We start from the raw sequence: 23843 nt of genomic DNA, 5'->3' as shown, positions 1-23843 counted from the left end.
GTACGAGGCCCTACGGGCGCAGCCGCCTCTTGCGTGCGCCTCACGCGGGCGCCGCCGTTATGGTCACTGGAACGCGTCCGGGGGCAGAGCTGCGTGTGGTGAGAGCGAGCTTCGTCCAATCCATGCGTGCGCGAAATTTTTGTTTCTTCCTTTAGTTATTTAGAGCTAAATGTAGTTTGAAACGTGCAGCCGTCACTTTCGGCGGGAGCCGATGATGTGAGCTGACCGCTGCGATGAACGGAACGGCTTGGCAATTGCCTCTGCAAGGTTTGCCGCACGTCGTCCAAAATGCACGCGGTGCAGCAACAATGAGTGCGACGCCCTCCAACATCAGTCGGCCTTCTGGGAGTATTTGGTTAACAGTAGTGATAGCCTGCGTTGGCATATTTTCAAACGCGGCAATACCCCCATTTACGTCTCCCATTTTCACGTCGTTTCGTAAATATATCTCATCACTTGATTGTTACTACTACCCGATTGGCGTCGCCTCATCCCACACTTACGTCGCTGACATCATCCGTCCTTTTTCGTATCCGCCGCCTCTCAGCCTTCACCTCCACCGCCTACCCTGTAAATCGCTTCGATTGACGTCGCTTCAATATTTGTCGTCGCACCTTTCAGGAACGCATCCTCCGACATAAACCGGCGTATTACTGGAGTCCTTTTTGGACCGGTTTTGTTTCCCCAAAGGATTTGGGCAACCCTCTGATCAATGCAGCCAGATTTGAACAGGGTGAGTCTCTAGTTAGCCATGTGGCGGTGGCGCACGCCCGTAATCCAGCACTGTGGAGGCAGCGGCAAGAGTTGGTGGATCATACGCAGATGGGCCCTGAAACTCCTTTCCCGTGGGCGTCGACGAGGTGCCATGGGCCTGGCTCGGGTCCGGAGAAGGCGGCACAACATGTGGACTCGCGTGGCCCCGGTTTCCTCCCACATGGCTGAAACACCTTAAAATATATGTAGGGGACTGCAGAGCTTGGGCAATTCTTGGCACCGGCTCGCCGCGTGGCTGCTGCCATCCCGTTTTGTCAGCGGTGCCTCCTCGCGCATCTTGAGCCGTTCTTACTCTGCGGCTTGTCACAAGTCGACATTGTTAACATTACCATGGACGGATGGACAAAGCTGACGCTTTAATGCTTTCAAGCTCTGCTGGAAAGCGTAAAGAATGGGAAGTGTTGTTTGTGAGGAGCGCGACTGGTGACACGGACACGGGGGAGAAGCTGGAGTCAAAACCCCCGATGAAAATTATCTCACAACAGCGGCGGCGGCTTGCACGTCAGAAGAAGAAGAAAAGCCATCTGGCGACTTTAAAAACAAGGGCATTTATAAATATGATGCCAATTATTGTGTTTGTTGATCAAACAGTCGATGTTAATGTTTGCCATATTGTTTCGCGCACACGGAGGGACGCATGGACGCACGCACCGACCCCAGCCCTTGGCTGGGAGAATCGCGGCGGTGGATAAATTAAACGGCTGTGTGTGAACTCGATCGGCGCCGCACAATAATACGGGGGGGGAGGGGGGGGGAAATTACAGCGATCAAACAGAGGATAAATTCCTACTTGGAAATTTCACAATTGTCAAATCACAGTTGCAAGCCGCAGTACCGGTGGCTGGTTGGCGAGTTTGTGAGGGTTAGTGATAGGATGAGGGTTACAGATGTCAGGGTCAGAGTTGGGCTCAGGGTTAGGCTCAGGGTAGAAGTTTAGGGCCGAGTAGGACATGGGCCAGAGCAGAAATCGGTACCACTTCAGGTACCAAGACTTTATCAGTACCGGGTGTATTTATGCAGTCAATAAGCGTGAATGATTTGATAACTGCATTCATTTTAAATGATAATCACACAATTCACTGTTATTGGCCACGTAAATAAATTGAAAGCTCTAAAGCTACGCCGGCTCAGCTGGTTTCCGACAAGTGAAATATATGGTGAGGGCTCATGGACTTTTGGGTAGCGTCAGGGTGAGAGTTAACGTTGTTTGTGTTTCCTTCCCGCGCTCCTCCGATTACCACGGTTGGCTACGTACGGTACGAAAGAAGTTCAACGCACATACACACAACGTTACCTAGAAGAGCGCGGGAGATTGCCGCTCAATGAAAAGTTGAGGTTTTATTTTTTCCGCCGCTGGACTCGCACCTGCGCCCCTAAAAGGGGACAGGGCGTGCGGGGAGACGCATGATCTCGCCCGCGGGATGAAGTCACCGCATGGACGATTTGGGCCAGCACGGATCCATGCCCGGCACTGTTCCCATGGCCGCTGGGGCAAGGGGCCCCTTGTCAGTCTAGGAAAGGCGCAGGATCAGGAGCGCCGCTACTATCTTCAACTTCACGAAACAAGGATACAGATCGGAGCTCAAAATACACATTAGAAAACCAAAACTCGCGTTAAAAAACAAGTTCTCCGATCTGTGGACGCGCGGATCGCTGTCAACCGCTTACAAAAAAACACACGCGTTTTGCTGACCGCCATGGCGGTGAAAAAAAGCATGGTGAATAAAAAATAGCGATGAAATCAGCTGACGTGCGGGAGCTCGACGGATTGCTGCACGGCAGAGTTGGTGGCGTCTTGGAGGGCCCTCTTCATCCACAGGCTGTGGAGGGATCGTGGCTGACGACGATCGTGACGAATACAGACGAGGCGGAGACAAACGAGGTGAAAAGGGAATACATGCGTGGATCATTGAATGGAATTGCGGTGCAAATTCGTGGTGATTGATATTGGCTTGCTGGCTGGGGCCGGTTGGGGAGATGAATTGTTGCAATACTTCGTTAGCAAAGGTCACGGACAATCGAGAGCGCTTGCATCTGTTGCGTTATGTTCCCCTGAATTTTTATATAACCCCCCTACCCCAGCCAAACACCATCCCCCCCGGGCATGCCCTCCTCCCCCCTACATCAATCTCACCTCTCCTCGTGGTGTCCGTCTCATCCGGAGAGAGAGAGAGCGAGCCATCACGCACGTGTTCCTTAAACGATGACATAATCAGATAAAAATAACACGAGTGGCTCTTATTGTGCCGACGTACGTCTCGCGGCCTCGTGTGTGTGTGTTTGTCCCGCGCTGTACCACGTGAGATTCAGACATCGTTCGGTGACTCTCAACCCACTTCCTGGACCGCCGTCTCAGCGTAGCCGTGGCGTCGCCTTGAAGAAGCAAACGCGTCGCTTGACCCGTTTCTGAAATGGATTTTAACTTTTTGATTTCTCTCGTTTCTCACTCGTTCTTCCCAGTGTCAGCTACTTGCCTCCAACTCCTTCCATCCTTACTCTTTGGTTCTTTCGGTAAAGTCATGTAAGATCCTTCCATCCTGTCCTATAAAAGTTGCATATCTGACCGTCACATATCCTCCCTAACAGACTAACCACACCCAGCACAATATTTGTACGTGTTTGTATTTGCAAATTTTCTCTCCGTGTTTACAATGCCGCCCGATTTTTTTTATGTTGAGGGTTTATCCCTCCTAACAGCAACGCAACTTTTACTTAAACGTAATTCATGACAGACCGTCTTCACGAGCCGTGCACCGTGTGGGGCCCCACCTCCCAGACGGACACAGTTATAATGTGTCAACGCCTTCAGCCGCGGTGGGAAAGGGTGTAATGAAGTTGCCTTTTGCGGGTCGGTGGTGAGACTGAGGAGGGATTCCAGTCCGGAGGAGTTGTCGCGATTCGCCGATTAATTCGATGCTCGCGGAACACTCTTTGGGTTGCGTGCCTGAGAATTGATTCTTGGTTCTAGATTTGAAGCTTTCGTGACTGCAAGGATTCATATTCTTAGGTTTTTTCGGTAAAGTCACGTAGGTAACCTCAATAATAATATTCAGGGCCTACCTTGGCTCCTCCCACCCTCAATCAGTATATATACAAGAACTGTTTTCTTGGAATTTCTCTCACTTGATGCAGCTATCGTGCTGTGACGGTTCAACCTGAAGACGGAGGCTTGTGTTGCCTCCGAAACGTCGTGATTTTTATTTACTTTTATTAATTTTAATTTTTTACCTACGTGACTTTACCAAAAAAACCTAAGAATTTGATTCTTGGTCATTCCCGTGAATGTTATGGACCTCTCTAAGCCATTTCCTTTCGGTGTGCCTTGTTCTCTCTCAAAGACACCGGCGATCACGGCCTTCTGTCTATTTAGCTCTGTCCGTGATATGTAATCAATAGCTTTCCATCAGCTACTCCCCCCTTGCTGCTTCCAATTTCATCACATTGTTTCCGTAGTTAATTTGCCGTCTTACCCGACTTCTTGTGCCTATGACGTTCTAATGTTACGGGCCAAACGGAATAAGAATCATAACATTTATTTCTACTGGAGGAATCCGATGAGCTATGAAGCTCTTTTTCACAGATATCCAGCAAAAAAAACCTAGGCAGACAGATACACACAAGACGAGAGTACACACAAGATGTGAGTACAGAGATTACTGAGAGCGCAGACAGTACCGATCGAGACAGACGAAACAAAGGAGGCGACACGCACGAGACGAGCAGTAGCGAGGAGAGAAAGAGTGCGGAAGAGACGGCACACACTCAGCAGTACGAACGAGACACACAGCACGGATGAGGCAGCACAGGCGAGACATAACGAATCGGAGAGTACAAAACAAGACGGAGCAAAACAAAAGAGACAGCGGAGGCAGGACGGCTGGTACCTCATGAGAAAGTACACGTGGGACGGACATTATGAATGAGATAGTATGAGTGGGATGGTGCAAATTCGTACAGGCCGAACAAGCAGACAGACGGGACTGATTAGACGCAACAAACGAGACGGACAGAACAACAAAGAGCATCAGCCTGACGAATGGGACAGGGAGGGAGGGAGGGAATGTAAATGGCTTCACCATATTCTGACCGTGAACTGCAAATTCACGAAATTGGCGCAGAGGGGGAGGGGGGGGGTGTGCGAATCGGCGCATGCCTATTCTAGACTCGAATCCGTTCCCTTTTACGATTATTGTCATCATCGAAATATGTAACCCCCCCCCCCACTCCTATCCTCTCTGCACCACCCCAATAATTCCTTACCCCCACCACCACCACCCCCGCAAGCCCCCCCCCCCCTCCAAAAAAACTACATCCAAAATTCTCCACAAATCTGGAATGTGAGGCAGGCAGAGGGCTCCAAGTATTTCCTGGACGGGTCCAGAGAGACAGCCCCAGAATGTACACCCCCCCTCCCGCTCCCCCTTCCCTCATTTCATAATCTCCAGACTTGCCGCTAACGCTCCGTCAGGGAGGGAGAATCTCGTAAACACGCGCCGCGGGTATCGCGAATCGTCATCCTTCGACCGTCGCCTCCAGGCAGGAACGCCTGGAGGCGTGAGATCGATTGGTGGTGCTAGGGGTCAGATGGATCGCACCATCGGCGGACCCGTGGCCGATGGCGACCGCGTGGCCGGAGGTGTTCATCTAGCAGCGGATAGACAATGGCTGATGTGATGGCGAGGCGTCATCTCGCTCACCTGGTGTGCAGGAGGTCGTGGGTTCGATCCCGACCCTGACACCTGCTGTGTATTTGTTCGCGTGGATTTTTCTCCGGATCCTCCGGTTTTTCCATCCGCATCTAGAATTGAAATGCGTTTATTTGGCTGCGATAAATTTCCACGTGAAAAGCCACTTTATTGGGCTATCACCTGTGGCCAAGTCACTTCTGAAAAATAGCTACACATAGCTCAGTACTAAAATAGTAGAATGTCAACAATTTCAACGTGTCGTGTATCCGAGAGCCACTTGGTGCTCAGGAACTCCTGTCAGTTGCCAGCAGGTGGCGGCGCATCTCTCTCTGTGACCGCCCGGGCAGGTTCACGTGGCTCGCAGTCACCTTCACAAGAAGGTGGCACAGGGTGGTCCAGGGGGGGTTTACAATGGCCATGCCAGAATCACCGAGCCCAGCACCGCTGAGGGCCTGGGTTCGAACCTGGGTTTGGTTTAAGCCAGCTGTGATTAAATGTAGTCGTCAATTCGTAATTGATTTTTTTTCTTGGGTCCGATCGCATCGGTAGAATGTGTGTCGTACACACTCCACCACCCGACACGGGCAATTAATAAAGTTGTCGCGTGAACAAACGTACCAGCTTATTATCGCTCCAGCCCACCAGTTGTGTTGGGGATAGCAATTCACAGCGTTACCAATTTTTGGACAACGATTCGCAATTTGAAGCCTTCCAGGGACGCTCGTGGACACAGTGTGGTGCACTGCTCGCTGTGAGCACTCCAAATTCGAAATATATTCCGAACATCAAAACGTCAAATTTCAACAATCGTAATGTCATTTGGAGAAGGTGGCTGGGCATGCGGGCTACCCAGCCAATGTCAGCCTTACCTGCCGGAGGAGCTCAATGATGGGACTTTCTCCAGATTTTTCAAGGATTTGTGAAATCCTCACACAATCCAGTCTGGTTAAACCCAGGATGGATTGTAGTGCAACCCAGCCTGTATCTTTCAGACTTGTGCAGATGTTCCTTTAAAGGGGTCCACATTTCGCAAGCGAACACACGCGTAAAACACGCATTCATATTCACACACAAACACAAATACCTATCTTCCATTGGCCAGCAGCATTGGAATGACATGAGGAAAATATAATATTTTCCAAATGATCTCTCTTTCTCTCTCTCTCTGTGCCTCTATCTCTGTGTGTGGGTCACTCTTTATCTCTGCCTCTCTCTATCATTCTCTTTCTTTGTCTCTCTCTCTCTCTGCGTATCTTTCTCTGTGTCCCAGTCACTGCGTCTCTCTATCTCTCTGCGTCTCTCGCGCTCCGTCTCTCCCTGTGTCCCTATCAGACTCTCTCGCTGTCTCCACGTCTCACTCAGCGTCTCATCTCCCCTCTCAGCTCCTCCGTGAACCCTCCCTCTTGCGTTGAGCACAGCAGGGAAATGTCAGCACCTGTAATTACTGCGGGAGACAGGAGGAGGGAAGAGGATGTGTGTGCGTGCGTGCATCTGTGCGCGCGTGTATGTGCGTGTGTGGTTTACGTGTACGTACGTGCTTCCTGTGTGTGTCTCAACGTGCACACGTATTTGCGAGCTTGTGTCCTTATGTGTGTGCGCGTTTGTGTTTCTGCTTTCTTGTCCATGTGTATGTCTGCGTGTGTACGAGTGCGCGCATGTGCGCGCATGTGTGGGGAGCGGTGAAGCGGTTGGCGCGCTGCGCTACGATATCCGGAAAACCGAGTTCGATTCCCGCTCACGACCAATAACAGTGGCGATTATTTGAACTTGTCCCGGGCCTCTCCTAGGTCAAGTCAGCATCACATGAGTACCTGGTGTAATGTGTAGACATCACCAGAAGGGAGGCGTGGTGCTGGCCACCCACCCCCTCGTGTGACATGCCGGCCTTCATAGCTCACACTGTTTTACCAGCGGAAGAGTTGCTTGCGAACAGCACCGGCCATCTTTCCCGCGTGGTAAATGCTGTTCGCAGTGAGACGAAATCACAGAGTTCGGAGGTCACCACTGGACCAGAGCAACGAAGGGAAGGGATGTAAAAAAATGGGGGGGGGTGGGGTGGTGGCAGGGGGGGGGGCACGGCGACCTTTGCCCAGCAATGGGAAGTTGCAGGAAACGAAAACAATTGCAAGCGATCTCGCCAACAGCTTAGCAGGGATAAAGGCAGCCCGGACTGTCTGTGTGTGTGTGTCTGGGAGTCGTCTGGGAGTTGATGGACAGGAGGTAAGAGGGAGTGAGGGATTGAGGGAGGGAGGGAAGAGGGAGTGGGACGGGGGGGGGGGCATTGAAATATTCTCCCGCGATGCGAGACGTGGGTGCAGCTCATTTGTCAAGAGTCGGTGAGGGCCCTCTGAGAAAGCCACGTGTCCTTGCATAAGGGCCGTGCGGCAGAGTTTTTTTCTTTCTCTTTTTGTTTTGTGAGATCGGATGAAGATAACTTTAATTCATTTCCGAGATGACATTTTTACGCGAGTAATTGTATACGGGGAGGGGGAGGGTGGGGAAATGTTCCCTTCTGCGGTTGGGCGTTGTGGCCAGGCTTGTGAAGCGGCGTACGTCATGAAAGCAGAGGTCGATGGTGGCGGCGACGATTGACGGTGGCGACGATGGCGATGATGAAATGCCCCATGGCAAAAACACTCGTTTACAAGCACCGAGTTTCACGAGGGCTATCGCACGAGATGACGATTGCGTAGGCGCTCTTATCGGTTGATTGTTACAAATGATCTTTTTTGAAAAAAGTTTGTACCATTGCTCTGCTGACAAATACGTTTTACTGATATCGTAAAAGTGATTTAAATTCGAAAGTCATTTCCTGCTCAACGACCATTAAGGCAATGGTGCTCATTTTCTGTTTACAACTGTGCAGAGCCAATGGTGGGAACTCCACGTTCTCATAGCGGTGGGGCGAGTCTCCCAACAAGCATAACCACTGATGGATTCCCCACAGAGTGGTACTTATTTTATCGACAAAGGATGGCATGATGGGCCGAGTCAACCCCAACCAACCAGGAGTCGAACTCGCAAACGTCCGCTTTGGGAGCCGCCCGCTCGACCGTCCGCTGAGGCACACCGCCGGTCACTCCGTAAACATTCATCAAAACAAGAGTGCAACTCACACCATTGGAACCTCATTTGCCAGTAAAAAATATGATAATTGGTTTTTTACCCTTTTATCTGGCAACAAAACTGACACCTTTTTTACAAGGAGTCATGTTTGCATTGACCACAATACCTGCAGTCATAATGCAAACAAAAAACATAACTCTGATAATGTATGCACTGGCGTCATCTGTTCCAACACCATGTGAGACTAGGCTCTAAGGAAAGCTGTCTTGGGTGTGGACCAATCAACTTCAAGGGCAGTGCATACATTATCAGAGTTATGTTTTTTGTTTGCATTATGACTGCAGGTATTGTGGTCTATGCAAACATGACTCCTTGTAAAAAAGGTGTCAGTTTTGTTGCCAGATAAAAGGGTAAAAAAACAATTATCAAGAGTGCAACTCACTTGAGAGACACCGTAGCCGAGGGGGCAGGTCAGAAAACAAACTGAATCTGACACGGGGGTTCGAATCCCCCATTTTATCTCCCTGCCCTCTGCCCCCTATCACGCCCCCCACTCACAGGGGTATCGGTGAGACGCCCCCTCCCTTCGTGTACGCTGGCGGTGCTGTCGCTGGCCTGGAGAAGAGTGCTTCCGCAGTGCATTGTGGGACAGGAATGTGAACCGCTCCCCCACCACCACCGCCTGCTCCATCCTATTGCCCCCCCTCACCCATTTTCTTATAAAAAGGTTGTGCTTGCTGTCCCTGACCCCTAAGAAGCAAACAGACGTGCGGAGGGGGCTGGAGGGGGGTGCACAAAGGGTGAGGGGGGGGGGGAGTTCGCCTCAGAACTGAGGGGATCTCAGAAAGGTTCAAGGAGGAAGGTTGCCACCTGTCCTGGTTGTTCAAGGATCGTGGTCCCAGTTTGTGCACTGCACGATAACAACAATAACAATGAGTAACAAGACACCACTCAGGGAGGCGGTGCGTTTGCTTGCAGTTCTTTAATCGTTCCGGTGTTGTGAGAGATTCTTCTCCCGGGACGTGGCAACCCAACACAGGGAAACTCAGAAGGCGGCTTTATAGGTGGCGGCGATTGTCTTAGAGTAACATTGGACGTCACGTGTCCCTTGTGCGCACGCGTGTGTCTCACTCGCCTGACGTGCGTGCGTGTGCGCGCGTGTGTGCCCGTGCGTGTGTGCGTATGTGCCCGTGTGTAACCATGTGTGTGCGCGTGGCGCGACAGCTGACGTCCGTGCTGGCCGACGAGACGGCGGTGGAGCAGCTGATGAAGCAGGCGTCGCGCGACGCCAGGCGGCCACGCAGGAGGAGCGGCATGGCCGTGCTCCGGGAGGTGTTCGGACGCGGTGAGACTCCCACGTGCGCACACGCGCGCGCAACGTGTACGCAACGTGTACGCACGCACATACGTGTGTGCACGTGTACACGCGCAGGCACGTGTATGTACGTGTACACGCGCACGCACGTGTATGTACGTGGACACACACACACGCTCAACGTCTGTGGTATAAAAAAAACCCAAGACAATAACATGGGAAGAAGGGTTCCTCGCAGTAACAGCTGGAGAGCTGCATGAAAATGCGTTGTTTTGAGTGGTGCTTTGTTGTTATTGTTGTTACGTAACTGATGAAAACCAGAAACTTTGAATGTCCCGGGAAGACTCGCAGATGTCCCAGGACAGCAGCAGCCGGCAATCCTCCTCATCCCCTCACCCCCTCAATCACCTCCCCAACTTCCCACCCACCCCTAACCGACCCCTTCACTCAGTCGCCCGCACATGAACCCACCCACCTAGGACAGCGATATTGACGTGAGGATGATCCTGGGAAAACCAGGACACAGTTGGCAACCCTAGCTCACGCTCGCACGCACTCACTCACGCACGCCACCCGCACGCTCGCTCACATTCACTCGTGCGTGGTGGCGCCGGGCGCCGTCGCACGGACGCGGTGCGACGTCGCCTCCGCACGGGCGTACGCAGACGCACGCAGTGTGGTGCACAACAAAGACAAAGATCCCCCGTGCAGCCTTAACAGACCGTAGGGTCAAGTGCCGTAAGCAAGCACTAACGAAGGCCGGCACGGCACACGCGTGCAGCGGGTGGCCAGCACCACGCCCGGCCGCCTTTGTCTCTCCGGTGGCGATGTTTACGCATCGCACCGGGTACTCATTTGAGGCTGCGTCGATCAAGGGAGAGGCACAAGACCGGTTCGGAATAATCGTCACCGGTGCTGTTCCGTGGGTGGGAATCGAACTTGGGTCGCCGGGTTTGCAGCGCAGCGTAGCGCCGACCGCTGCACCCGCACTCCGCGTACGGAGCTGTGATGCACGCACACTCGCTAATGCACACACGCACACTCGCTAACGCACACTCGCTAACGCACACACGCACACTCGCTAACGCACACTTGCTAACACACACACGCACACTCGCTAACGCACACACGCATACTCGCTAATGCACACACGCACACTCGCTAATGCACACACGCACACTCGCTAACGCACACACGCACACTCGCTAACGCACACACGCACACTCGCTAACGCACACACGCACACTTGCTAATGCACACACGCTAATGCACACACGCACACTTGCTAATGCACACACGCACACTCGCTAAAGCTCACACGCACACTCGCTAACGCACACTCCCTAACGCACACATGCACACTCGCTAACGCACACACGCACACTCGCTAACGCACATACGCACACTCGCTAACGCACACTCGCTAGCGCACACACGCACACTCGCTAACGCACACACGCACACTCGCTAACGCACACACGCACACTCGGCGTGCGTGCGTGTGTCTAACTCGCCCACTCACGGTCTCTCTGATGACACCCCCCCCCTCCCCACTACCTCCCGCCACCCCATCTAACCCCCCCCCCCCCTTTGCCAAAATCTAGCATGCTTATTTATTTATTTGCATGTGTTTTCACTCATCCGCCCATTCGCTGTGCGGCACACGGCTGTAATTACGCGTAATTGCACAAACAGAACTATGGCACTGTACGTAATTACCTCATTACCAAAAAGAAAAACCCCAAGTAAATATAAGAAGACTGTAAATTTAAATAGGGGGGGGGGGGGAGCGGTCGCTTAGCGGTAACCCGGCGACCCGAGTTCGATTCCCGGCCACTGCTAACTTCAGTAGGCGAGCGGTAACTGAAGCCGCCATTGAACAAACTCGGTGAACTTTGGTCCGATAATCCTTCTGACGGACACGGCGAGACAGGGGGGTGTTGGCGGGGGGGGCGGGGGGAGGGGGAGGCCTTAATCCAGCAGTGGATTGACGCAGGGACGCTGCCGCAGCGGCCACGTGACGGTGATCAGCGCACCGTACCCGCGCGGCGTGAACGTCTTCACCACGGTCCGTCATACGGACATTGCAGGGCAGTGGGCACCTTGACCATAGGCCAAAGCCGGACATGTTTTTCAGCCGGCCACATAGGTCCATTTTATATGTAAAAAAAACTGTGCAGTTATCATACTCCTAGTTTTTTCGGTAAAGTCACGTAGGTAAAAAAAATGATGAAATTAAAATTAATAAAGAATAAAATAATAAAATCACGACGTTTCGGAGGCAACACAAGTCTCCATCATCAGGTGGGACCGTCACAGCCAGATTTGCTGTATTAAGTGAGGCAGCGATTCCAAGATGCAAGTTCTTAAAAAACTAAGAGTATGAATCCTTCCACTCACGAAAGCTTCAAATCTAGAATGTGCAGTTATCCTGTGATGAAGGTTAAAACGCAATACCGGAACCACATCGATTCCTGCCACGCGACACGCAGATGCCAATTCCTTGAGAGTACCGGGTCAAACCTGGACACGGGGGGGTGACCCTTCCCTGGTGGCTGCAGGGGTCATGCAAACCCGTTCCGTGCAACGGCGACGCTCACACAGACGATTGTGCGCGTGCGTCTCCCGCGTGTCGCACGGTGATGCATGCCAGGGCTTCTCCCGTTTACTCCCATTGCTAAACACACCCACAATGCAATTGGTGGTGGCCAAACGTCCCAATCTGAACATCGACCTGCAAATTACTCAATTGGGATCATACAAAGACTTAGATCCCCCGTCTACCTTGAACAGACTGTTGGGTCAAGTGCTGTTAGGGAGCAGCTATGAAGGCCGGCACGGCACACGAAGGGGTGGGTGGTCAACACCACGCCCGGCCGTCTTTGTCTCCATAGTGGCGATGTTTACGCACCGCACCAGGTACTCCTTTGAGGCTGCGTCGATCTAGGGGAGGCCCAGGACCGGTTCAGATAATCGTCACCGGTGTTGGCCGCGAGCGGAGAATTGAACTCGGGTCGCTGGGTTCGTAGCGCAGCGTAGCGCTAACCGCTACACCACCGCTCCCAACCAGTCAACTGGGATCACACGCAGCAGCAGCAGCAGCAGCGGCAACTTCAGCCGCTACTTGCGAGCGCTTCACACGACGCTCCTAAAAAAAAGTCGTGAGACTCAGGGAGGCTTTGCTGGGTAAACAAGAAGAAGAATCATAGGAATTGATCGGACGAGAGAAAGAGGTGGTGTGTGGCTTACAACAAGAGGTTTATCGATGGATCGATATTTATGAATGCTTCGAACGAGAACAATCCAAGGACCGCACCTTTCGGCTCCCAGACAATGACAGCTGTGGAGGCTGACTGGTTTCACTCACGGGGTGTGGGGGTCAGTCCAGAGTTCTACATCGCTTCAAGCATCCTGCTAAACCACCACCCACACGATTATTAGTATTTACAGTTGCAGCTCAGTTGTATCTACACTAGAAGAAGTGGACCCAGCAACGAGCCTCCCTGCGGCGTGCCACGGTGAAGCCGAGAGACATCAGAAGTGGACAAAGTCCTCTGGATGGTCACGGACACGGCATCGTTGAAGAAAGTCACGCACGGACGCGGCTGTAATTGTGGCAAAGTTCGGTTCGCTCGCCTCTCCAGAACATCATTAGAATTGACGTCAGTCGCGTGGTCGTCATCTGTTCGGACGGAGGGAGAATCTCCGTCGCGCGCGCGGGAGAGGGACAGAGAGAGAGAGAGGGGAGGGAGAGGGTTTATTATTTTATTCTCAGCCTGACCACTCGGCGTGCCTTCATCGCAGGCGACGAAGGACACGGCACAGACTGTTCGTGTCGCGGGGACGCGAGCGGGGTGGCTCTGATGTTGGGAGGAGATAAGAGATGAGGGCGATATGGCGAAACGGGAGCTGCCCAGGAGTGATCGGTGATGTTGCCTTCGGTGGGGGAGGTTCTGTGTGTGTGTCTGTGGTGCGTGTGTGTCTGTGCGCGTGTGTGTGTGTGTGCGCGTGTGTGTGCGCGTGTGTGTGTCTGTGGTGTGTGTGTGTAGTGGTTGGCATTCTGCGCTACGAATCCGACGGCCCAAGTCCGATTCCCGCTCACGGCCAACGCCAGTGCCGATTGTCTGAATGTTTCCTGGGCCTCCCCTAGGTAGACTCAGCCTCAAATGAGTACCTGGTGCCGTGTGTAAACGTCACCACTAGGGAGACAAAGGTGGCCGGGTGCAGTGCTGGCCACCTACCCCCCTCTTGTGCCATGCCAGCCATCATAGGTGCTCGCTAACAGCACTTGCCCCAAGAGTCTGTTTAAGGATATACAGGCTACACAGGTGATCTTTACCTTTGTTGTGATGATGAGAGTGTGTGTGCACATACTTGCGTGTGGGTGCGCGCTTGGGTGGCTTTAATAGGTGCCTGTTAATCGGCACAATCTTTATAGAGGGTCTTGGTGAACACGAGAGGCAGTGTGTGTGTGTGAGTACGTGTGCACTTTTAGTCATGGGAGTGTGAGTCAATGTGCGCGTGGTTTTAATAGGAGCTTGGACTTCTCTCAACAGACTGTGTAGCCGACGTGGGGATCGGTGTGGTGTACGCGCTCTGAACTTGCACAATTTATTCATTATTTCTCCACCACTCCTCCCTTGAGATGAGATTAAATGACTTCCAGAAAAGGTTTCCCCGACCCTGCCATGGTAGTCCCATCAGCACGGCAAAGATCCCCCGTATAGCCTTCAACAGACTGTTGGGGCAAGTGCTGTTCGCGAGTGGTACCTTCGAAGGCCGTGGTGCCAGCACCACGCCCGGCCGCCTTTGTCTCCCCAGTGCCAGTGTTTACACACCGCACCAGGCAGTTCTTTGCGGTTGAGTCGACCCAGAGGAGGCCCACGGCCACTGAGGTTGGCCGTGAGCGGGAATAGAATGTAGCCACCGGGTTTGGCGCACAGTGCATGAGACGCTACGCTACCACCCGCTGCGCCGTGAGATATACAGACGTCATTTAGCGCAGAGGGGGGGGCTTTCACTGCCAGAATGATCATCATGATCGTCATCCATAATGGATGTTTGGGTCAGATAGCACGAGTCAACCGACGGTGTGTGTCGTACACCCCTCCCTCCCCCTCCCTCCCCCTCCCTCCACCCTGACGACCAACACGGTGGTAGGGCCGTACACCAAATTAGTTACCGCTGTGTGGATCGTCGGTACAATACAGCGGACGCTTTGTATCAATGACAAAATTGGAGCGTTTGTTCAAGCGACAAGTTTATCTGTCTGGCTGCGTCGGCAGGTGGGGGGGGGGGGGTGCGACACGCGTCGGGGGCATTTTGCTCACACGGGGATCTGACCAAAAAGTCATCAGTCGTGAATCAGGTTTCAGCATTGGCGTGTTCAGTTGTCGTGTCCCGACAGCACGACAGATACAACAACTCGGCAAGCCTCCTGCCAGGATCGTCCTCTTTTTTTTTAAGGAAGCTTTGCTCGGAAGTCTTCCCGGGAACATCAGATATGGCAAGTCTCTGTTGTCGGGAAGTCTTCCCGGGAACATCAGATATGGCAAGTCTCTGTTGTCGTCAGCCATGGATTTATTTTGAACTTCTTCCGCACCGTACGTAGCCAACCATTCTCATTGGAGGTGCGTGATGGTACACCACTCAAGGCAATGCATTTGCATGCAGTCATGCTGTTCTCCGGTATTATGATAATGTTTGGTTTCATTTTAGAGTAACGTCATTCATGCAAGTTGCATCTCACCACAGGCAAGGCTTGAAGGCAGCAGCCAGGCAGTGGTGATCCAGCGGAAATAATTGCCCAAGTTCTGCAGTCCCCTAGATATTAAACACGTTATTTGCATTGGCATTGATGCACCACAAGCACAAAGAACAAAAAAAAACTCAACATATTCGTGAATAGTTGAGTATAATGCATACATATTCAAATGTTTTCAGTTAATTAATAATGAGTGTTTACACGTGGAATATTGTTTCTTGTGTTTTCCCGAGCTAGCTGGGCCGGGATTAGGCAAGGACCGGAGAACACACACTTAGATATGTATTGACTTTTCGCTAGTACAACAGCAATTACTTATAGCGAACAGTGCACAGTTCGAAAGAACAAATATTCAAGCGAGAAGAATAAGAATGAAAAGAAACAAATTTGAACTTTAAATCTAATCAATGATTCCCATCTTGTCTGACAATTCTTCCTCTGCTCACAAATCCGTCACCGATGTTTCGTAGAGGTGGCAGGCGTAACAACAAGGCGGATCGAAACGCACTGTGCTCCACTGCTGGATGAACGCGCGCGGATCGAGAGGCTAAAGGCCGGCACCCGGTGCTGTGGGGTTCACGCGGAGTCCGGAGGAAGTTGGTGTCAAGCGTTGTCCCTGCATCAATCCTGGATCCTGGCCGGGGTTGGAAGGGGGGGGGGTTAAAAAAAATCCGGTCACAAATACAACTTCAGATCGAATTTCGGTTTCGATTGCAACGGTCTTTAACGAGTCTGTAATTAGCTTTGCTAATTAACCGCGCAATTACGATCGCGCTTAGTCCTGCTCGGGGGACCGCCAGGTGTCGTGGGAAAACGAAATCTCCGTCCGTGGCTCCGAGAAGCGTGGGTTGTAGGGGGCGATGGAGCCCCCCTGGGGAAGAGGAGAGTGAGTAGGTGGGCGGGCGCGCGCGCGCGGGCGGGAGGAAGGGAGGTGAGGGGAGGAGAGATGGGAGGGAGGTTGGAGAATGGAAAAAATAATTATCCGGAGTGTAACCTGACGTGTGTGTGCATGCCGGTGTTGTGCAGTGGTTCGCGCACTGCGCTTCGAACCAAGCGACCTGGGTTCGATTCCCGCTCACGGCTACCACCGGTGACGATTTTCTAAACCGGTCTTGGGCCTCCCCTAGGTCGACTCGGCCTCAAATGAGTATTTGATGTGGTGTCTAAACATCACCACGAGGGAGACAAATGCGGCCGGGCGTGGTGTTGGCCACCCAGCCCCTTGTGTGCCGTGCTAGCCTTTCTAGGTGCTCGCTAACAGCAAGTCTGTTAAGGCTATATGGGGGACCTTTGTCTTTGTTTTTTTGTGAGTGTATGTGCACTTGTGAATATTTTGTGTGTGTGTCTGTCTTTGCAGGTGTTCTAGATTGACCGTGTATTGCTGTGTATGTGTATCTGTATTTGTCTAACTGACTTGAGTCTGTGTCTTTGTGTTTTAAACTGATTGTGGGTCCGTGTGTGTGTGTCTGCGTATCTTTGCTGAATGCCTATGAAGCTAACCACGTGTATGTCTGTGTGTAAAAACTGCGTGTGCATGTAAACAGTGGCGTATTGATTGGCGCTTTGCGCTATGAACCCGGTGACCCGAGTTCGAGTCACGTTCACAGCCAACACCACACTGTGACGATTATCTGGACCGGTACTGGGCCTCCCCTAGGTCGACTCGGCCTCAAATGTGCACCTGGTGCGATGTCTAAAACATCAGCACTGGGGAGACAAAGGAGGCCGGGCGTGGTGTTGGCCACCCTTGCGTACCATGCTGGCCCTCATAGGTGCTCGCTAACAACACTTGTCCCCAACAGTCTGTTGAGGCTGTAAGGGGGATCTTTGTCTGTGTGTGTGTCACACTGACGGTGTGTGTGTCACACTGACGGTGTGTGTGTCACACTGACGGTGTGTGCGTGTGTCTTGCAGGTTACATCGCGCTGTGGCTCTGTCCCTGCGACTCTCCCCCATCAGAGACCGGGTACAGCCACGTGCCCGACCACGACGTCTGAGCAGACTCTTGCTAGCGAGCCCCCTGCCCTCAGGCGCCTCCCACCACGCACGCACACAACGACAACAACAACAACAGCAGCGGCAACAACGACAACAACGTTCGCAACTACCGTCAGTCACCACTAAGTGGCGGTGATGTCACCGCCACAGATCTTGCAATGGCGCTCGTGTCAGGCTAGGTGCATTTTAGAGTCCTCCCCTATCCCACGTGCTTCAACGCATTTCGGATGCATGACGAGCGGTAACATAATGCCACGTGGATTCAGAGTTTTTAATTTAGACTGGAGGAATCCGATCGGTTATTCTGCACGCCGCGTACATTTTATGCAAACGATTCCTGCGGGGCTACCGATCAGGACGGGCGAGGCGGGCAGTGCAAACGACACGACAGACGTCAAAACACAACAGTAGAGACGAGACATCCAGTGGACACAACGGAGTGAAGACCATAGCAGTTGGGACATCCAGTACAAAACGAGACGGTACCAAGGAGACCTTGAGACTCGGTGATTCACGCCCGGGTAAATGAAGGCAATCATTGTTGCACGCTAGGGTCTGTTTCACCTCGTCGAAATACAATAACACTCAGGCCCACCGGCCTAGTGGCAAGGCCACTGGCCTTGCGAGGAGTGCTACTCAGTCGCATTCATTTCAGCAGCAAACTCCGCACCGGTTTTACTTCTCTAGCAGGGAGTTGCCAGTTAGACAGAATCCTACCGAGATCTTCTGCGATGTTCACACATGTCTGAATCTTTGCCAGTGACAAAGACATCAGACTTGGGAGTCGGCTTCAATGCAGTGATGTCACTTAGACTGCGGCTTGCGACAATTCGGGGAATCTCTGGGAGGGGATTGGCAGAGGGTGGGGGGCTTGCATTCGATACGTGCACAGTACGAGCACCAAGTACGTCTTGCATGAGTTAGCTGCCAGGGTGTGTTCGCAAAGTATGCCGGTGGGGTGTTTAATTAGACCCCCTTGATTATCTTATGCAACGATCACTTACACCCTGCGATTAATTGGATCGTAGGGCCGGTTTGAGTGTTGGTTTTTTTTTTGTTATTTTAAATAAGCCAGCTGGATGAAGGCCACTCCATGCCACCTCCATCCCTCGCATCCCCGCGTTTCCTCATGCACGCACGCGAACTCGACTGATCTCGTCGCTCCATCTCCTCCGTGGGGGTCCCGGCCCGCCGGCCGCCGTCGCGATGGTGGCGTCTCCCGCCCAAGCCCCGCGTGGCTTCTCCCGCGATTGCGCTTCTCTCCCTACATTTTTCCCCGATCCGTGCGCTCCACTTTCGAGTCTCTCGGTGCTATTCCCAGCGCCTCGCCACGTTCATTTTCCTGCACTTCTCCGCCGGCGGCGGGCACCTGTCAGCGGACCTAGGCGAAGCGCACGTTCACATGTCGCACGACAGAGCTCCAGCGGACGTTGCGTACACGCGACCGGGAATCGAACCCTAGCCTGCGCGCCGCGTGGCTAAAGCACCGCACCACTGCTCCCTCCCTCCCCCTTCTCTCCTCTCCTCCCAAACCACATGCGCCCGCTCGCAGGACCGCCAGGCACCGTCAACATGGAATTAATTTGTCCGAGTGAGTTCAATAATCTGCGTCATGATTGCATCCAACTGCTCCACCCGTCCCGGCCTCTTGAGTCGACGACGGCCGCCGCCTCGCGCACGGTGGGCACAAGGCGCAGCCCCTGCAAGCGCTCGCTCGCACGCCGCTGCCTGGGCGGACGGGGATTTTAAGGCGCAGGGGAGGACGAAAGAAACGTGCCGTGCCGGGAGATGGAGTGGAACCACCGACTTTGTGGATCGCGAGTCCCAAGGTGCCAACCATCGCAGCCCGTCAAAACTCGCGGGTTGTTGCTCTGCAAGGGAGAGAGAGGAGGGAGAGACCCGCGGCCCGAAGCAAACCAAACAGCTCTCTCGTAGGTCGTGAAATTACAACAATCACGGCAATGATTTGCAGCCGCTTTAGTCCATTCATTCCGCCCAAACGCTCTCAGACAAGCGGGTTGCTTGGCCATACCTCACCACGCTGGTCGGTGCCGATTGGTGAAGGAGGGATGGTTTAGGAATCGCGCCGGTAAGCCGTGACTGGCAATCGGATTCGGGTCACGGTGATCAGAGGGAAATGCGTCAAGCGCTGGGCCAAAGCCGCTTCACCCCAGGTAATGAAATAACAGACGAAAATAAATGAATAAATAACTCTATAAATTAACAGACAGCAGGGTAGAGCCAGTTAATTATTGCTTGGATGGGAAATTTCATGGAAATTCCACGGAGTTGTCGACTTGGAATGCAAGGTTTTCCAGACTGGGCAGTGCAGCAGCAGATTAATGAATCCATCTTCTGTTGTGCTTGTATTGTTACACAATAATTTACGTGTTTGTGCAGGAGAGCCACGCTGCGTTGCAGCGCTTTTTCTGGAGGGTTCTGCTTTGGGATTTTCTTTAAAAATGTTTGCAGCCAATGAACGATGAGTGTCCATACACATGGGAGGAGACCGGAGCTCCCGGAGAAAATCCACGCACGCAAGGGGGCAACGCTCTATCCCCATACGGATGGAAACCGATGGCGATTAGTCCACCCGCTGTCTCGCCTTCTGGCAAGCCAGGGTATGCAGCATCCTCGATGCTCTCGGGCAGGGAGTTTCACAACATCTGTGCGGTGATCCACCAACAAGCCAGTGGAAGCACAACACCATCTCATCCCGTCCAATACAGAAACCATCATGTCTTCTCTTTATATATATGTGCGTGTCTTGAACACGGTTTACTGAGCGCAGGACGAATGGCACAAAAAGTCAGGCAGCCAGCAACAATTGGCACTTATCAAAGTTGTTACAATGTAAGAATGTAACGCGTTTCTTGAATTGAGCGAGGTTGTTTTTAGAGCCATGGTGGAAAGAGACGACGGAGAAGCGTTGTGACCTGCGGTGTGGTGGGTGGGCGGGTGAGTGAGTGGGCGGGAGAGTGAGTGGACGGGTGAGCGAGTGGGCGGGTGAGTGAGTGGGTGGGTGAGTGAGCGCATGAGTGAGCGGGTGAGTGAGCGGGTGAGTGAGTGAGTGGGCGGGTGAGTGAGTAGGTGAGTGAGACGAAACTCAGAGTGAAGTCCATGGGAACAGTAACCATGTTAGTAGCGATAGAAGAGTGTTAAGGAGACGACTGTCCGCTGGAGGATGAGTGACTGGGGTGAGTCGGTGAGTGCTGGCTCATCGGTCAACCTGCCTGCTCCCTCTGCGTTGCATCAAGTGCAGGGAGCCAGGAACGGGGTAGCCCACCACAGATGTGGCAGCAGTAATATGCAAGCAATCGAGAAGCATTCCATACAGGAACTTCTTCTTTCACGGCACCTCCCTCGTCTCGTGTACGGTGCCTTGGTGCGGCTCGGAGATCATCGTCCACGTCCGCTGCGTCCCAATAAATCGCGATGCGCACGTCGCAATGTCCTGCAGACGCGGTGTCTGGCTGACCGGTTATGGGCTGACGAGCGGTTAATGCGGCGGACAGAGCCCCGTGGAGGATAAGCGACCTGGCACGTGTTGTCAACACCACTGCCGGCACGTGTTGTCGACAACACTGCCGGCACGTGTTGTCGACAACACTGCCGGCACGTGTTGTCGACAACACTGCTGGCACGTGTTGTCAACACCACTGCCGGCACGTGTTGTCGACAACACTGCCGGCACGTGTTGTCGACAACACTGCCGGCACGTGTTGTCGACAACACTGCCGGCACGTGTTGTCAACACCACCGTGGCCTGAAAAGGACACAAAAGCTAATCGGTGACGTTTCGGACAATTTCCCCTTCTTCACTTGCGTGTTAATCATGAAGGGTCGTTACCCGAAACGTCACCCGAAACGTCACCGATTACATACTGTACCGTTTAGGGGCACAGTGTTGTAACTGGCGTGTGTGTTACACGAGTGTTGTTCATAACCGTGCTTGTGCACAACTGCCATCAAATACAGGGGTGCTTTAAAATTTTTTTAACACTTACATGGGACTATCGTTTTTAATGGAAAAAGAACGCATACTAATACACTGTAACATCACAACAAATGTAATTTTTCAAATTTTCTTTCTGTGTATTTCACACCTGATGATGCTTGCTTGTGTTGCAGTCGAAACGTCGTGAGGATTTTTTTTATTGTTTTATATTATTTTATTATTTCCCTTCTACGTGACTTTACCGAAAGAACCAAGAATATAATAACAAATGTAATGTTAATAGCTTCAACAAGTCAGTCTCCACTTGTTCGCCATCATTGTCAACACATGCCTGGAATCGTTTTGAACCTCCCTGTGAATTTTGTCAAATCCATGGAGGAGATCCTCCACTGGACGCGTCTCCCAGACTCTCATCCACGACGGTCCCCGCTGCACTGGCCCGATGTTCGTCCGATCTGTTTGTTTTTGAAAACGCCGCTTCGCAACACGCGATTCGTGGGGCGACGTTCAAAACGACACCGCTCACAAATGTTCTGCGCCGATGGCTTCACCCCGAACCCCGCATGCTGCACTGCCCTCTCCGGACCCGCCTCGCGAACTTGAGGGGGGTTCCACTGATCCGTACGCGGTCCACCAACCCTAGCCGACATATCTCTGTATGATCGCAGGTGCGTTGCGTGTGTGAATTTGAGTCGCGCTATTTATATTTGACGGGGAATGTTTTTTTTGGTGCTGGGATGATTTGGGACCCGGGAGGTGTGGTAATGCATGTTTGCCGTTATCGTTTTGTTTTTGTGTTATTACCCCCAAACCACCACCCCTAAACCACCACCTCCTTACCTTTGTCACGAAGACGTTTCCATTCGCAAGGATCTCGGTGAGCAGTGCACTACCCCGTGTCAGAGAACGAGGTGACGTCACGGAACTACAGCTGCGGCTATTTCCAATTGCCTCCGATCCACGTGGCGTGTTCCAATTTGTTCAGATCCTCACAGATGGAGGAGTTTGAGCAACAGTTAAGGGGACGACCGAATGTAATGCTGGGAGGTTTTTTGTGTGTGTGCGTGTTCAGGCAACGGTGGCTGGGCTAAGACCATTAGCTCCTGCGACACTTGAGAACGCGGTTTAACCACAGGCGGTCGAAACGCGGATTCAAGTTTAATTAAAGTTTTCATTGTTTAAGCAGGTGGCAACTCAAGGGACCAGTATAGTCTCAATTTGCAAAGCTGTCCTGGGGCTTCAGCCTGCCAGTAGGCGGCTATGATCACGATAGGGTAATCATCCCAGTGGCGCTATTTGCGGTGAGAATGTTTCAAATCAGGACCCTGACGCGGGCACCCAATTGGCCGACTATTGCGATTGACGGCAGGGGATCCTTGGAAGTCCACCGTGAAGCAGACGCAGACGGGAGTGTTATTCCGGTCATCACACGCCGCAGTATTAACCGGGGCGGCCGCTTTAACTGAGCCGTGAACCTCTGCGCCAGCAACACGGCACCGCGAGGCCGCGCCACCGGCCGGATTCGAACCCAGGAACCCGACGACACAGCCACCCGTATGCTATCCCTCCTTGTTCAACTCTTTTACATATATGTGTGTGTGTGTGTTTTTAAAGGTATTTATTGTTTTTGTTCCAGCAGCAGCAGTAGTAGTAATGCCCCTTGCTGTGCGTGGAATGTGGGTGTTGTTTATTGCGTTTTGTTCACCGAAACAACTCCGATTATGGTCAACTCCCCCGATAGCTCCTTGCGCCTCCTCGCTCGTCACGGCGCTCGTGTGCACGTTACATGTTGGTCACCGGTCGGTGTTTGAAGTGACGGGACGGACGATTTTACAAACAAACAAACACAAAAACCGGCGGTTGTTACAATCGGGAGAGAAACGTGTGTCCGCGGTGAAATGATCGTTTGCTTTGTTTCAATAAATTAATCCTCTGCACTCTCAAATGTCGTGTTGCGAGTTTGACGAATGCCTGCGCGATACTAATAATAAACTGGCAGCAATTCCTGCGTGAAGTATGGTCAATCCGTGGCTCGTCAATCATTGGGGGGGCGGTAGGCGGGGTTGGTAAAGCGATCTGGTTCTGACATCACTCGCCGCCGATGTTAGCCCTGGCCCGGAGTCGAACTCGGGTAGACGTGCTCGCAGCGCGGTGCGCTCACCGCTGCATCACCGCTCCGGCTGTCTTGTATCAGACGGTGTAATCTACAGTCATTCGCTCAATCCACTGCTGGATGAGGGCCTCTTCTTTTCCTCCCCCCCCCCCTGCCGTTTTGTGCCA

The 23843-nt window shown here is 52.6% G+C and overlaps 1 protein-coding gene across 1 annotated transcript in view; it reads left to right on the top strand.

The window, feature by feature from the left end:
• LOC144942927 (palmitoyltransferase ZDHHC3-like) overlaps positions 1 to 23572 on the top strand; it is a 55410-nt gene extending 31838 nt beyond the window's left edge. Inside the window, exons 8-10 of the mRNA XM_078869957.1 lie at positions 9753 to 9873; positions 17522 to 17573; positions 19158 to 23572. Of these exons, the coding sequence (XP_078726083.1) occupies positions 9753 to 9873; positions 17522 to 17573; positions 19158 to 19200 (216 nt within the window). The 3' untranslated portion in view covers positions 19201 to 23572. The remainder of the gene's footprint in view (positions 1 to 9752; positions 9874 to 17521; positions 17574 to 19157) is intronic.
• The last annotated feature ends 271 nt before the right edge of the window (positions 23573 to 23843 follow it).

This window comes from Lampetra fluviatilis, chromosome 29 (genome assembly GCF_964198595.1).
Source record: "Lampetra fluviatilis chromosome 29, kcLamFluv1.1, whole genome shotgun sequence".
NCBI classification, from domain to species: Eukaryota; Metazoa; Chordata; class Hyperoartia; order Petromyzontiformes; family Petromyzontidae; genus Lampetra; species Lampetra fluviatilis.
Note: the sequence above shows the minus strand (reverse complement) of the source record. Positions and strands in the feature narration are given on the sequence as shown.